This window comes from Pipra filicauda, unplaced genomic scaffold (assembly GCF_003945595.2).
Source record: "Pipra filicauda isolate LSUMZ 115617 unplaced genomic scaffold, ASM394559v2 scaffold266_size1643727_pilon, whole genome shotgun sequence".
Classification (NCBI taxonomy): Eukaryota; Metazoa; Chordata; class Aves; order Passeriformes; family Pipridae; genus Pipra; species Pipra filicauda.
This window is the reverse complement of record NW_024104383.1, coordinates 926635-943181: the sequence shown is the minus strand read 5'-3', so window position 1 is coordinate 943181 and position 16547 is coordinate 926635. Positions and strand designations below refer to the sequence as shown.

At 48.4% G+C, this 16547-nt stretch overlaps 1 protein-coding gene across 3 annotated transcripts in view; it reads right to left on the bottom strand.

Annotated features, from left to right (window-relative positions):
- Nucleotides 1-16273, bottom strand: part of ARHGAP17 (Rho GTPase activating protein 17) — a 42458-nt gene extending 26185 nt beyond the window's left edge. For all 3 annotated transcript variants that reach the window (XM_027736105.2, XM_027736110.2, XM_027736108.2), the window contains exon 1: nt 16146-16273. In XM_027736105.2, the coding sequence (XP_027591906.1) occupies nt 16146-16198 (53 nt within the window). In that variant the 5' untranslated portion in view covers nt 16199-16273. The remainder of the gene's footprint in view (nt 1-16145) is intronic.
- Between the last annotated feature and the right edge of the window lie 274 nt (nt 16274-16547).

Below are 16547 nucleotides of genomic sequence, written 5' to 3'. Positions count from 1 at the left end.
AACCCTGTGATAGCAGCACAGCCCATCTCCTCTCTGAGCAGGGGAAGCAGCAAACCATCAAAGGGACCTGTCTCCCTCGGAATTACAGGTATGACCAGTTTAAAGTTTACACCCAACTGCAGCTTTGTGGGATGCTAATTCCTTCTGCTGGCTAACCAGGGAATCAGCAAACTTCTAGAAAAAAACAGAATTTCTTTTTCACTACCAAACTTCTGTCCTCAGCCCTTGGCAGGGCTTACTTGCATCTTATCTAATGGAAGCGATGCAGAAATCCTTCTAGACTCAAGAACTAAGAACTGGAAGACTGAGCAGCAGAGTGTTCCCAAGGGCTCTCCTGAGCCCAGCAGTGCTGGTTTCTGGCCATCAGCCTGGAGACCCTCCACTGGAGCTTCCCCCAGGAGACACCCTGAGCACAGCCCAGCCTAACCCAAGCTGAGCCTCTGAAGCCCAGACTCCAGCCAGGGCTGTTTACATTCCCAGAGCTCAGCTCCACACAGCCCAAACAGTTAATTCTGGGTTGCAAAACGAGGTCCCTCCAAGCCATTACTAATGGGGAAAGCACGCCCTGCCCCAGCCCCTCCCGGGCCCCAACGCCTGCACTGTGACCGCCACGGTCAGTAGCTGGCCCTGTGCCTCTGGAGGGCAGGATCCCCAGGAAAACCAGGACCTGGCCAGCCCAGAGCCTCCCAACACCTCTGGTGACAGAGGTGGCATTCCCAGAGGTGTCAGAGGTGGTGTTGGCAGACGGGACAGAGCACAGCACGAGCTGCAGTCCGGGAATGCCAGACAGAGCACACATCCCAAACCACCACGGCAGCAGCACATGGGCCTTCAGCTGCCCACATCCAAAATATCTGCCAGGCTGGCAGTGCTCCACTGGAGCAGAACGGAGCTGGTCCCCTGGGAAAGAAGGTTTCTGAGAACTGAAGTTTTTCTGCTACAACACCAGAACCTTGACATGAATCAACTGGTACCAAGGTCTTAATAAAAGTCAGCAGCACATTTTAAAAGACTGGTTGTAAAAACAAGACTGAACAATCATTTTGTTATGGTTATAATGACTCCATTAATGAATAAAGAGGATAAAACTACCGAATTCCTTAAAACAAGTACTTTTAAACTGCTTTTCCCACAGTCCTGCCCACTGTGCAGAGCTCCACGAGCTGCTCCTTACGTCTTCACTGTTCCTCTCCTGCATGGATACAACCACTGGTTCAGCTGGGATATAACAACCGGAATAATGTCACAGAAACAGCTGCTTTTCAGTCAGATCAGCTCCCCAGGCTCACCCTTCAGGCAAACAGCCTCTCTGCCATAGCTCGGAGCGGGAAGGTACCGAAGGGCAGGGCAGGTTCTGAACACGTGAACAGCAGGTTCCTCAGGGACAGCCAAAACCCTGAGCAGAGCTGGCTTTGCACTCTGGGACACCACAACACTGAGAACTGTCATTTTTAATAAAACCCTTGTTTCTTCAAGCAAATTTTCTTTTCAAGACAGCAAGTGCCGTACTTGACATGAAATATGATACAGAACATCAAAGCTGGAGCCATTTCCTGTTTGGGGATGGCATGGCCAGAATAATTGCCTTAACTCACTCCAAACAAAAACCAATTGGTTTTACAGAGGAAAGACTATTTTTTTTTTATTCTAGACATGTTAATTACAATAACTTAGCCTGCTGTGACATTTTAAAAATGTATTGCATGTGCCCCCAGTCAGCCTCTCAGTATTCTATGGTATAATTCTTTTTATTTTCCCTTCCTTCTGGCCCGGCCCAGCCCAGCGCCCAACCCAGCATGCCAGGCTCTGCTGCAGCTCAAGGCCTGGTTCAGCCCTGAGCAGGGTGGGCAGAACAGCTCCCACCCCATGGGTTTAAAACTGGTCCCCTCACTTGGTCATTTTTCAGCTTCTTCACATTTTCAGGCCACATCTGGAAACAGCAGATGGGAATTCCTCAGATAATAGTGTTTATCTTCCATGGGGAAAGAATTTACATTTCCACGTATAAAATGAAGGCGCTCCACTAAACCAACACTGGAGATTTTAAAAAAATAAATCTTCAGCTAAACAATATCTGAGATATCACTGTCCTACCCATCACCAGGGCATCAGTCCTGATCTCCAAGGCAGGTCAAAGCTACAGAACCACTGCAAGAGGGACCTTTTGCAAGGGCACATAGTGACAGGTTAAGGGGGAATGGCTTCCCACTGCCAGAGGGTAGGGTTCGATGGGATATTAGGAAGAAATTCTTCCCTGGGAGGGTGGGGAGGCCCTGGCACAGGTTGTTCAGGGAAGCTGTGGCTGCCCCACCCTGGAAGTGTCCAAGGCCAGGTTGGAGGGGGCTTGGAGCAACCTGGGCTAGTGGAAGGTGTCCCTGCCCATGGCAGGGGGTGGAACGGGATGAACTTCAAGGTCCCTTCAAACCTGGGCCATTTCATGGTTCCATGAAATCCACACTCCTGAAAGGCAAACCAGGAAGGAACAAGGGCAAACCTGATCTGAGAGCCATAAAACCTTGGCCATTCCCAGCAGAACAAGTGACTCAGTTGAAATGTCACTGTGGAAACAGAACCCTTGACTCACGCTCGGCTGGGCGGTGGCGCTGGCAGAGGTGATGCCACGGGAGGGCAGCGACAAGTCCCTGATCCTGAACTCTGGAGAGGTTTCAGTGGAAGCAGGAGACATCCACTCGACACAGGAGACAGAGGTAAAGCCAGCCTTCCCTGCTGGGTGGTTTTTCCTCAAACAAAGCCTGTGTTTGTTACCAGGAGTAACCAGCTCAGCTCGCTGGTGAGGTAACACTGGGAGCACCTTCGCGGGGCTGGCAGCACATCCTGCCTTGCTTTCCACATACAATAGGCAGGACTTGCTGCCAGGAAAAATGGAAGAATCAGCAACTCTGTTCCAAAACAAGGAATCCAGAATGAATGATGGCAATTGCCCTTCAAAAAGGTCTGCTTTTTTAACACTCACCAAGACAAACTTCATAGAAAATACAGCTTCAAGGTGTTTCAGGACCACCAGCTCACTCCTCCCCATTTGCCCTTGTGCTAATATTTTCAAAAGGAAGCCAGCACAACCCAAGGTAAGTATCAACATTTTGAAGTGGTTTTAAAATGTTTAAAAATAACTCAGAGAAAACTGTCAGATGACAGTCACTACTTTCAGTATTAGTATTTAGGGAACACCACACACAACCAGTCACTACTATGACTTTCGGTTTGCCTCCTACCCCCATTTTTTACCCAGATTAACAATATAAACTTCTGTACAAGTATTAAAAGTGATTTCACTGTAAATCTGGTGACAACAGATGCTTCAGAATCACATCAAAGGCTGTTGTTTTGGAGCTCACCCACCAGCTGCAAATTCTGTGCTTCCAGTCCTTTAGAATGGCTTTAAAAATGGTGCATCACCTCCAAGGCACCAGACACCTCAGAGCTGCAAAACTACAGTTCAGGCCTCAATAAATGGATAAAGATTTCTGCTCCTTTGTCTTCCTCCTTCATTTTCTCCAGAGTTCCCCATCAAACTGTGCTTGGTCACTCAAAGTAAAAGCTGCAGCTTTGATCCTGCCTGTAATGTCAGCCCTGGATGTGGCAGCACGGAGCTGCGGCTCTGACGAAAGGCAGAGCAGCTTCAGGGGGATAATCACCTTGGAAGGGAGGCGGAATGTTCCTGGGCAGTGCAGGGAAACCCATGACAGACTGTTCACATTAGTGGATCTGAAATTCCTGCCCTGGTGAAATGGATCCAAGGCTCCTCTCTGGAGCGAGGCAGTAAATTTAGCTCTTTAGAACAACCACAGCTCAAGCCAAATCCTATTTTCGGGCCACTCTCACAGAGAGGCCCTGCACAGCCTTCTTGTAAAACACACACTGCAGTGCTTTCAGTATTAGATCTGAGTATTACACCAAATAAGGGGCAGTTTAACAAAATCATTGTTCACACAGTTAAGTCTATGTTTCAAACCGAGGCAGATAATTTTGAGCCACAGCATTGCAAATTTGAGATGAATTTAAGTTGAACTTTCTATATGGCAAAAATACAATTGTGGTTTAAATGCAGAACCACATTTAAAGTTTGGTTTGAGAAAGGACGTGATGATTCAGAGAGCAGCCCGATCAGTCCAATAGCTTGTAAACTTCTAGGTATAAATACCAATTTACAATTCAGTGCTTCCAGTGAAATACTGTCCCAGCAAATCAGATCCTGATTGCTAACCTGCTATTTCATACCATGGGCAAAGTCATAGCTGTTGAAGCTCTCCTCTTATTCTTTTTGACTTTGAAAAGCCCCAAACCTCTTCTCCCAGTGTCTGTCAGGTCAATATAACAATGTGGCTTCTTTAATAAAGTAAATTTGATTTGTGAAAGTATTAATGACTTCTGGAGGAAAGGCAAAGTGCTGCTGCAGGGGATTAACATTCTAACTGCTCAAATCCAGGCAGGATGAAATCTAGCAGTGGTCTCGTGTTTTGTTTCCCAAAGTAAAAACTCCTATGACAAGCTGTCATAAATTAGTGATAACAAACCCTAAAGAACCTGAGACAAAGTTAAGCTACACTGGAAACTTTCTAAGCTTATCATATCATAATGTACTTTCTATGCCTTGCTTTATCCCCTTAACTACTACAATAAACATTTCTCCTGTTACACTCTACTACAGAACTTGAACTTTCCAAACATGTCAGTTTATTAATATAATTTATTTAAAGAATGCATACAGAAACCCCCACACCATGTCTTGGCAAGTAACTGGTTTTAATATTGAACTGCCTGATATTTATTCACATTAAAGAGTTTCTTTTCACACCAGGTCTTTCCCTTACAAGCAGGCAACAACTTTTTACTTATGCAAAATCATTTCACCTAAAATTAGCTGGGTACAATTTTGACAGAGGATACAGTCAAGCAGAAAGTAACTTAAATAATGACTGAATTATTCCTTAATCTCAGATGTAATTTTACAACCCCTGTGTGCCAAGACAACCAGAGGTGCTGCCAGAACGGTCGCTTTGTGCTCTGGCAGCACTCAGGGCACAGCTTGAGGGGAAGTGGTGAAATGTAGCCTGGGCAGCAGCAGCCACAAATCATCCTGCAGTCACCTCCCTCCTGGGCTGCCCCTCCAGGGCTGCTCACCTTGGCCCTCACAGCCCAGAGCTGGGCCAGCTCCAGTCACCACCACGTCAAACCCACGGTGAGGAGCAAGTCTTGGATTCCCCTCACACAATTCCCTACAACCTTTCTCCCCTCAGGAGCCCTGCCTGCAGCAGTCCTTCCCCAAACTTCAGGTGCAGGTCCTCACACCCCTCTCCTGCATCAGCAGCAGCTCAGACTGGAATCACATGCAACAAAAGAAACTGGTTCCCTGTTGTCTTGGCCCTCTCCTTGGCCAGCCCGAGGGCAGGGGAGGTGGGCAGGAACAGGGGAAATCTGTCCCTTTCAGCAACAGCAGCTACTCAAAATCAGCTTCAACTGATCATGAAACTGCAGCCTGGGGCCAACATTCCATTGCCACGAGGTGACATCAGCTGGCAGAGCTGCTGACAGAAGTGGCTGTGTCCTTCCTCCTCCTGCTCCATCTCCTGGGCCCAGCATGAGCATCCCCACCAGTCAGCAGCTCAAACTGAGCTGGCTCAATGCTCACCTGGTTGGAATAAAACCCATTTTCCAGTCAGAGACCAGAGGTGCAAGCACAGAGGAGTGGGAACAAGTGGAAGGGCAGCTCAGGAATCAGGGCTGGGCAGAAATTCAGGCAGTGCTGCAGAGCCTGATGCAGGTGTAGGTCTGACCAGAGCCAAGGCAGCAGCTGATGGCTCTGGATAACAGGACGGCTCATGGATCCTCTACACGTGGGTTTGGCAGCTTTTACATTTAAGCAAAGTCCAGTCCCCTTGCAAACCACCTGCTGACATGAGAACTCCTCCACTGTTGAGAATAAAAAACCTCACCAAAACACCCTGAAAAATTTCCTGAACGGCCAAACAAGATCTTACTTTCCACTTCAGCCACAAAACAGGTGGATTGCCACCAACTCAGGACATTTTTAAACTTGTTGGACAGGGCTTGGAGCAACCTGGGCTAGTGGAAGGTGTCCCTATCCATGGTAGGGGGTAGCACTGGATGAGCTTTAAGGTCCTTTCCAAACCAAACCACTCTGGGATTCAATGATTTCAGCCACATGTTATTACTTTGCATGAGAGCCAAAAAATCTCCAGTCCAGAAATTACCATTTCACCAAAGGTAATGTTGCTCTTATTTAATGTACTGCCCAGCCAGGTCTCTTAAGTTTGGGGATTCACAAAACTGGCAAGAGAAAGCCTTGGAAAAGGAACTAAACTGAATCAGCACAAGAAGTAAAACAAGGAAATGCAGAAAAGGCAGAACAATGAAGCAGGAATAGAAAGTGAGGCTGCAAAAACGAGCTGGAAGCTTTGAAACAACAGTAAAAAGACTACAAGGGAATTCAGGGACCTGAAGTTACATAAAATCAACTACTAGGCTAGTGACAAACCAGGGATTATTCCCTATGCCCATGATTTCACAACAGAGCCTCTGCACTGATTTCCTGAGCGTGGCTATGATTAACAATTAATGGCTGAGCCCCTGATTATGTTTCACCGACAGGAAGGCGAGTGAGTGACCGAGCCCGGCATCCCCCACACCAGCCGACTCAGCCCATTCCCGGGATCCCGGCCTGCGCTCAGCCGCCTGTTTTTGTGTTGCTTAGACACAGCAAACCCAGGAGCAGCCGAACGTGTCCAACGCGCAGACTGTGCCATTCCCACCCTGCCACGAGGCTCCTGCAGCTCAGCACCGAACTGAAAGTTCACTCAGCCCTGGACTGCAGAGAGGGAAACACGAGCCTCCCACTAATCGACGTTTATTACCCTGCACTTCAACACACGCTCGGACCTGCTGGTACAAAACCAGGATTACTTTATCCTGCTGTGCCACTCTATAAAACACAGCAGCTCAGAACACTTAATCTGCGTGTTAAATCCCCTTGCAGCAGGGCAGCCCAGCTGAACACTCGGCCCAAACACAAGCTGCAAGTTCAGCTCACACGTTGATTTTTCCGTGTGAGAACACCACCTTTCTAGCTCCATTTTCTACAGAAAACATAACTTTTAACCAGGGGATTGCCATTTCCTAACAACTGCTTTTTAATTAAATTATAGATGCCAAAAGTCTGAATTCCCAGCACTGCTCTGCCTTGTCTGTGCCACACTCAGCTGCACAAGTTACCAATCTTCCTTTTATTAATTTTAATTTTCACTCTGGAAATGTCATTGGGACCTTGAGAAACAGCCAGTGAGGTTACGCATACAAAAATCTCAGCGCAGCTATCTCGAGCACAGGACAACTTGCAAGACAGAAGGAAAAAACTCCTTTATTGCTCCTTCTCACTCTCAGTGCCTGCAGACCCCTTGGCTCTTTGATTCACTCCACTGCAGTCACTCCAGGATGTTCCTGTCACACTGCAATGCAATTAACTTCACCAGAAAACAATCCCTGTCAGGGAAAAAAGGCTCCACCTCACTGAGAGAAGCATTTGTGACCTCACCCAGCTGGCCCAGGAGTCGTTTCCTGGTGAGAGGCAGCACTGGCTAAGCAGAAGACACACGATTAACTCTGCTATCCTATGGATCAGCCATGGAACAGTGACTACAAACCCAAAGCTTTTAGGGCTATTTGGTGTCTAAGGAATAAATTTAAACAAAAATCACAGAATCTCAGATTGGTTTGGGTTGGAAGGAACCTTAAGCTCATCCAGTCCCACCCCCTGCCATGGCAGGGACACCTTCCACCAGCCCAGGTTGCTCCAAGGCCTGTCCAACCTGGCCTTGGACACTTCCAGGGATCCAGGGGCAGCCACAGCTTCTCTGGGTAACCTGTGCCAGGGCCTCCCCACCCCCACAGGGGAGAATTTCTTCTGTAAATCCAACCTAAATTTCCCCTCTTTCAGCTAGAACCCATTACTCCTTGTCCTGTCTCTGCAGTTCCTGATGAAATATCTAATTAAAATGATCTAATTCAGCCAATAAAGCAACACTGCAGCTAAAAACAATACCCCAAAGTTCCCTATTTTTCCTCGTCCAGACACCCAGTGCTGCTTGAGGCACGACAGTGTCAGCAAAGATCCAATTAAGCCTTCAAGACTGGTACCTATAACAATCCAACAGCCCCAAAACCCAAGGGAATCGAGCCGAGTGATCTGTTAAAATCCCTGCCTTTGTCACCACCAACTGCTGCGAAGGCACTCGGTTCTGAACGACTGAAATCAGACTTCCTTCCCCAGTTTAATTGGTGTTTAATTAAACTCCCACAGGTTTCAGGTCAGAGCTGTGCCATGGCCAACTGCTGCCTTAGGTCAGGCTCAAGGCCACAAGATGTTTTAAAGATTTAAGATGCCAAATAATGGAGCTATTTCATTTATATTATAACCCCTTTCTTTTTGGAAACTGTGCACAATATTAGAAAACATATCTAACACACTAAGACTTGTTATTTAACCCCATCCTAAAAAGATCCTGTTATTTGGCATTTCATCATTGCTAATTTAATGATCTCTGAAAAGCAGCTCTGGCCACAGATCCATTATCATTACCTAAAAATACCATGCAAGTGTCTAAGAAATACATTTGCTTCCATCAATTCCAAGTGTATCCCATTACAGCATCAGGCTGAAACAGCCTGTTACATCACTTCTGACTATTTTAGCTGATCAAATCATTACTATTTCGAGATTTTGACTGTGGGCATAACCTGACATTAAAATTATTTGTTCTGAAGATCCACCATCAGATCAAGTTAGAATCAAGGAATCACAGCTTCATCCCCAGAGATGAGGATTATTTTGATTACATGAATAAGTATCAGGAGGAAAAAAGGCCCCTCCAGAGCCTTCAGTTGAGCAGCTGCCACTAAAGCACATTCAGGTGTATTTTTACCTCCCCTATCCTGCTGTTATGTCAGACACCAAAACCTCCACATTGGACACACCTAACCCCCCTGGACAATATCCCTTCCTGCCCTTCCAGCTCCCTGTGCTTCCCCCTGGCAGTGGGGCAGGTCTGCCCAGGAATGGTGACTCTGGCTCTGGTTACGTGCTGTGTCACAGGCTCAGCGTGCCAGGGGTGGCACAACCCTTCCTGCTGCCCTGGACACTCAAAACCTCCCCAAACCCCCTGAGAAACACCTGCACAGGAGAGTGACACTTCACTCAGCATTTTAAGGCAACGTAAGATGGTGCTTTCCTGAGACAGACTCTCTCTTTATCCTTGTCATGCTGTCCTGACCCCCCAGCAAAATAGGAAGGCCAAGCTGATCCAGGCAGAACAGATCCCACAGTGTCTGTGTGGGAATATTTCATCAGTCCTCTCATCTGCTCCATCAAGCAGCAGCAGAGCCAAAGGAGAAGAGGACACATAAGCAAATGGACGATTAATATTTCCCAAATCTCCGAGTTTGGAATCTTTTAATTTCTTTTTCTGCCACAAAAATCTCAACTATTTTACCCACTGCCCACTCAGCACTTGACACATAAGTCGGACACAAAGTTATTATGTAACTTTTTTCTTCTGACCAACAGGCTTTAGCTGGTTCCCTGGAATTCACAACACTTTATTAAGGTATCCTCAAGCCAATAAAATTTAGTTTGTTGTTTGGTCTTCTCTGAAGAGAAGGCTCTGGAGGGATCCAACTGTGGCCTTCCAGTACCTGAAGGGGCCAATAAGAAACATGGAGAGGGACTTTGGACAAGGGCCTGGAGTGGCAGGACAAGGGGGAATGGCTTCCCACTGCCAGAGGGCAGGGTTAGATGGGATACGGGGAAGCCCTGGTGCTCTCAGCAGCCACCCCTTGCTCAGAGCTGGGTCTGTGAGGACGCAGGTGGGAAATGCCACCCACGGGACACCTGAGCCCCACACCCTGCCCACGTCACCGCTCCTGGACCTGGGCACGGCAGAGGCAGCCCAGGAAAGGCATTCCCAGGTTTTCATGTGGTCTGGAAGCGGATCACAAGCGAGGAGGCTTTTAAACTGAGGGCTGAGCAAATCCTTACTCATTGATTTAAAACCTGTTGCTGCCCTTGTAAGGCTACAAGTTCTGCAGAGAAAGAAGTTTCTTAAAACCACAACGTAATTTCTCAAGTTTCCAATCTTCAGGATTCTTAATGACCTGGACTTTAAACACGAGATCATCTTGGTCCCTGAGGAATTAGGAGATCCTGATGAACTGATTGCCTTCACAAAACTTAGAGGGAACACCAAAATTAGGCCAGAACACAGTGTTTTGTTTTCTGTTCACAGCCAGAACCTCTCACCTACCAGGGGTTCCAGCACAGCAATGCAGCTGCTCAGCAGGAGCAGCAGTTCAGACTCACAGGTCTACCCAGCTCCCAGCCCTCCACCAACACAGAACAACTGAAGAAAGTCACCCCAAAGTCCTCACCTTAGGCAAATTCAGGTGATTTTTCCTTTGGCTTCAGCAATCTCCTTTGAAAGGGACATTAATCAATGGGATTAACAGACACTCCCACAAAATTTGATCTAGACCATAGCCTGGGCCCAATCTGTATCTATATATTTATATTTATGGTATTATTTATGTAATCTGTGATTTATACTGTTTGTGACTGCGATAATGAAGTTCCAAACATCCCAGCCAGTGCCAAGTTTCCCCACCAGCAGCAGCCCCAAACTGAACACATAATAGCTACATGTTTTTCTATAACTGGCAGTTTGTCCTGGTAGAAAAACCCAATTCCTGAGCTGCACAACCCATTACATTGTGTCAGAGCTCCCCAAGGGGTGCAGGAAACAGATAAATACACTGACACCGAGAGACTTTGTTGACCCTGCCGAGGCTGAGCTGTGTCGATGGGGTGGCTGAGCCCTTTCCTTGCTCCCTCTGGGATGGAAACCCCACTGCCAAGTTTTGTGCCTCTGCAGAGCCCACAGTACCCTGGCAGTGCCCGGGGGCACCGACCCTTTGCAGCTGGGTGTCCAACAGCCAAACTCCCCCAGATGTCTCTTTAGACAGTGATTCCTGGGCTGTTTTCCCAGTGCTCTGGCACTCACCCCCCCCCTCCATTCCCCTCAGAGCCCGACCTGCAGCCCCGAATCCTGCCCTGCTCACCAACACACCTCCCCTGATTCAATCCACTGGGCACTTTAGGCCCATCACTGAATTCAGCTGCCAACCAGAGATCTCATGCAATTTTCTAATTAAGGAGACCTGGAACTTCATTTGGAGATAAACAGGAAATGCTTAAGATAACGATTATAAACACTGAAAGGAGATTTTTCTTTTCATGAGCGCTCAGATGCAGACAAATGCCAACCTAAAGCCCAAGCACAAAGAGGACTTTGCCCTGGCCATAAATATTTCATATTTCAGTGCTGTTTACCACTTTTTCAAATATCTTTGCCAAAGACAACAAGCACTGCAAATAAATAACACTTAGCAAATTTAACTTCTTTTAAAGGATGTTCGGGTGAGCCAGAAATTTTCAAACACTGGGGTCATGCTCCTTTTTTTTTTCTCCACACAAGAACTAGAAAAACATTAAAGAAGAATTTCTTTGATATTAAATGGCACTGTAGGGTTAATGTTATATTGATGGAAGTGTTTTGGACTTAATAGAGATGAGTGCACTCTTGTTTCATCACCCTGGATGCTTTAAAAAAGCTAGTTTCAAAGTACTAACAACAAAAAATGAAGAAGTAGAAGAACTTCCTCAAGTAATAATTCACAGAATGCTTCTGAGAAAGGCCAGAATCAGTGGATAATGCTTCAACAGGAAAAAAAAAAAAAGGAATAACTTGGACCATTCCCCTTTTCCATGAAGTATTACTAGAAGTTATTGCTTTCCAGCAGGTTTTCCCTGTACAGATAAACGGAGGCAGCTCCTCCTGTACAACAATCCAATAACAGGCATTTTAACATAACTTGCTTTAATGTAATAATTATGTTACAACTACTCCAATTCCAGCTCAAGACTTACACATTGCCAAGTGGCTTGAAGAAACACTAAATATAGTTCAGCACAGAAACTTTCATGCAGGACATGAGCTATTAAAAGCCATGTTCCAAAACTCCGTGTGAGTCACAGCAATGCCATGAGTACAGGCCCTGGAAAAACCTATTTGTACACAAGGAGTTGCATTTGGACAGTGGGAAACGAGCACAGAAGTGATGGTAAGTCATCTTCTTGCATAAAAGCAGAGCTTTCTGAGGCAGTTTGTGGTCTCTTCCAGATTTCTAATTAGTCAGAGCTGCCTGTCCCTGGTTTAAATTACTGCAAGAGCCCCGGGGCAGATCGAGTATCTCTCCCAGTAAAGGCAGTAAGAATATCCACCTGTCTGATCTTGGGTGACTTCACCAGACCTAAACCTCCCACACCAGTTGTCTGGAATCATTTTAATCTGAATGGTACGCTGGTGACTGCACATAAAAGATGGAAAAAGAACCTGATGGCAACAAGAGCAGCAGCTGGTCCCCAGGGGCCGGGAAGCCCAACTGGTGTGAGGCTGTCACAGCCTGCAATGCCATTAATTACAGCCCGAGTTCTGTGAGCAAACAGCACGGTCCAGACCCTCCGTGGGCTCATTCCTCATGGAAATTACTCTGCTATGTACTTCAAATGCTTATTAGTGTATCAGTGCAAAGCTTTGATGACAATAGCTCTGAAGGTTCATTTTCATTAGGGATGACTGCAGCTTAAAGGAGAATATTCCTGAGCTTCTAATCAAATCTGTCTCCTTTGTAATTTATAAAAGGGTATGAAAACTAAGACAAGCACTCACAGATATCTGAAGAATTACCTTGCTGACATCATACATCACATAATTACTTTAATTTCTGAGCCTAACACTCAGCTGCTCTGCTGGAGTGAGGATCTGCTCCGGAAGCGTCCCAAGGACAGGTACAAAGGTACAAACACCGGGGGGAACCTCCCCTCCCCAGATCTGTGAGACAGCATGGACTGAAACACAGCCCACAACTCCATTTCACAGGGCCCTGTGCCCAGGCCAAGCACACACACACAGCTGTTCTCAGGAGATGTGAGCCATGGTCCTCAGGAGAGAGGAAGGTTTAGAGGAATTAGTACATAAATCCCATTAAAAGCAATCCCAGCACGTGGCCTCTAAGGAATCACAGACCACCTGAAATTCATCAAATTCAGAATTAAGGTTATTCCTTTCTTCTCCACTCCCTCCCCAATTTAGTTTTGCAGCCCATCTAAAACTTCCAAGCTGTTTCCACCTGGATTTGGGATGTAGCTCAAGACAAAGCCAGCTCTGAGCTGGCTCCTCTGGGTGATCAGCTGTGTGCCTGTCATGGGCAAGGTGCCACTTTATTCCCATGCATTAATTCAGCTCGTGTGGAACTAATGATTTCCTGGCAAGCCCTGCCTCTGCTCACCTGCACGCCCAGCCCTGCTTTTTGGGAATTATCCTGGCTGGATTAGAGAGCCTTCACAATAGCATGAGCACCAACACATCCCAAGACTCACTCACTACTCCAGCTCAGGCTGCCCTGAGAAAATTGTGATGCCACCTCCAGTGACAGGTTCTGTCTCAGTCACCTGGCCCACACTCTGACAGTGACTGATATTTTACTTTTCAGGTTTCCCAGAGCTCGAGCTGTTCCCCTCAGCAGCACTGACAACAAATCTGGCAGATATATAAAATATACGGTCCTCAACAGCAGACTGAACACTTGTCTTAAGGCAGCCAACCACATCCACGAGACAATTGCAGCAAAATATTTAACACATCTATTAATTATTGTGGAATCCTGTTCCACTCAGCTAATCCCCTCCTTAATTAGTTTCCTACATGTATTTCACAACTCCATATAATCCTATCCATGGACTCACAGGCTTCCCATAAATGCCATTCCTTGGCTTTGATGGAGCTGTTGCCCATCTTTTCTTATTTTCCACACTAAGGTGATACTTCCCTGATCCCAAATCACACATGTGGGATCCAAGGCCAAGGATGCCAACCTTGGAAGTGGGCTGGGAGAAGGGCAGTGTCATTCACCCCTGAACTATTTCAAACACCCCTTCATTAAAGAGAACAAACCCAGGCAGAGCCGCACCGCTGAGGCACGGCCGAGCTCTGCTGACCTCCCGGGGAAGTGTCCGCTCTCCACACACCCCAGTTATGAGGGAAAAACCTCTGAATGGTGGAAAAGCAAAGCAGGAGGAGACACCCCTTCCAAACACACCACCAGGAAACACAACAGCCAGCTAGAGGTGACACCCAGGGGGATGTCCCAGGGAGGGTAAGTGGGAAGGGGCAGCTCCCCCAACATCCCTGAGCACCCCAGGTGAGGGGGGGATGTGACCCCTCAGCACAGATCCCACACTGCTCCTCTTGTGGAGCAGCTTATTCCTCTACAGGATCCCCCAGGGGCGTCCAGGCTCTTGAAACACTGAGCCATCACCTCCTCAAGCAGTTCCAGAACTAGCGGGTCCCTCTATGCAGGGCTTCTCTCCTCATCCTGCCCCAGAGCATAAAGAGCTAACAAATGAGTTAACCAACTCAATATAACATACAAAACTGCCTGCAAGATCCCACTGAATGCCTTCCACGAGCCCCGCAGTGCTTCTCAAACCACATTTGAAAGCCTCAGCCCTGATATTTGCAAGTGAAACCAGTTAAAATTTGTCCCCACTACATGGTTTTACAAGAACCCTGATGACTACAGGAATGCTTGGCTAGTACATGAAATGTAAGGAGCTGAGTAATACTAAATATTTGCAATTAACATCAAGCTTATAAAAACACATGACTCGGCATCATTTTACAAAGTTCAAAATGAAAAACAATGACAGCATTGTCTGTGTTTTAATGAAGCCAGGAACCCCCCATCCCACGTGCCCAGACTGCCAGGGCACCCCAGACTCCCCGGCACAGCTGTGTGAGCAAGAACCTGCCCAGACACCACACCCCGAGCACCCCACGGTGCCACTGCCCTCACCTGCCCATGGCCAAAGGTCAGTGCCAACCTCCCCACACACCCTGCTCCAAACACTGCTCCACACTTCAGCGGGATTTTCCCCTGGAAGCAGAAAGCACCCCGAGCTGTTTATCCTACTCAGTACAACCCAGATTACTCGAAATTCCACTCGGGATTTGGAGCTGAGGGGCTGACACATGCAAACAGGGAATGCCAGTAATCCCTCCAATAATGTAAAAAAATCCATTAGTTGATATGGAATGAGAGGATGGAGGTTGGTTGGGAAGTTGTTCCCTTTTCCTAGCAAAACAAACCTATTAAAAATTTACTCCTTGGGCTTTATTAGCTGACACACCTGCCCTGGTTTGCGTGGGCCCCGAGGAAAGCAAACACCCTGCTAAGGGAGTTACTGGAGAGGATGCCACCAAAATATACTCAGATAATAAATGAATTTATACTCTCAGTATCAGCACAGGCTTTCAGTTTATACTTTCAGTATAGGTGCAAACTTTCAGATTAAATCTTTCCTAAAAGCAGAGAAGAGTTTCTGGAGGAAAATACTGACTTCTACTAGAAACCCAGTGCAGCGATATCTGCATGTTCAGCTCACGTGTTTGGGCACAGATTTATTTCCACAGACCCAGGTCCTTCCCAGACTCCAACAGCTGGAAATTGGTGACAACTGTACCTACAGGGCTCCTGTTACTTTTGTTAAAATTAAGTCCTGGGGGAGGCACTCCCTGAAGCATTTCTTAAATGTGAGAAGGAGCGAGAAACAGACCGAATACCTCAATATTAACGCGGAGAGAAAGGAAACGAAACTCGCCAAAACCCAGACAGGAAGAGCCCGATGCAAATGGCCCTGCGGGGCTCGGCGGGGGGCTCGGGGACCCCCAGGGCTCTGCCGAACCCGCCGAGAGAGCCAGGTCCGGTGTGACCGGGGGCAGGGCAGGGGGAGCGCCCGGGGCCGGCGGGGACCGACCGACCGACGGACCCACGGCGACCGACGGACCGACCCACGGCGACCGACGCACCCACCGCCCAGGGCAGCGCGTCCCGTCACTGTTTCAGCCCCGGGCGGCCGCGGCCGCCCCCTCCCGCTCCCCCCGAGCCCATTGCGGCTGTTCCGCGCGCGGAGCCCCCGCCGCGCCCGGCCAGGCCCGCACCTGCCCACGGTCTGGTTGGCGAGCTGCTTCATGCGGTTGAACTGTTTCTTCATGGCGGCGGCCGCTGCCGGGGCTCCCCCGGCGCCGCTGCTCCCCCCGGGCTGCCCCGGCCCCGCCGCTCCCGCCGCCGCCCCAGCACCGCCCGCCCGGCCCGGCCCGGCCCGTTCCGGCCCCGCCCGCCGCGCGTCACCGGCCCCGCCCACGGACCGGATGTCCCGCCCGCGGACCGGATGTGGCAGCTCCTCTCCGCCACGGCGGTGCCTCCGGCGTTCTCTCGGGAGCCTCGGGCGCTGCTGCTCTCTGCAGGGCGGCCGGACCGGGCTCGCTGCTCGGAGTGCCCGTTTCGGAACAGCCCCAGCCCCGCGCCTGCGCTGGTACCGCCGAGCGTCCCCGGGACTACAG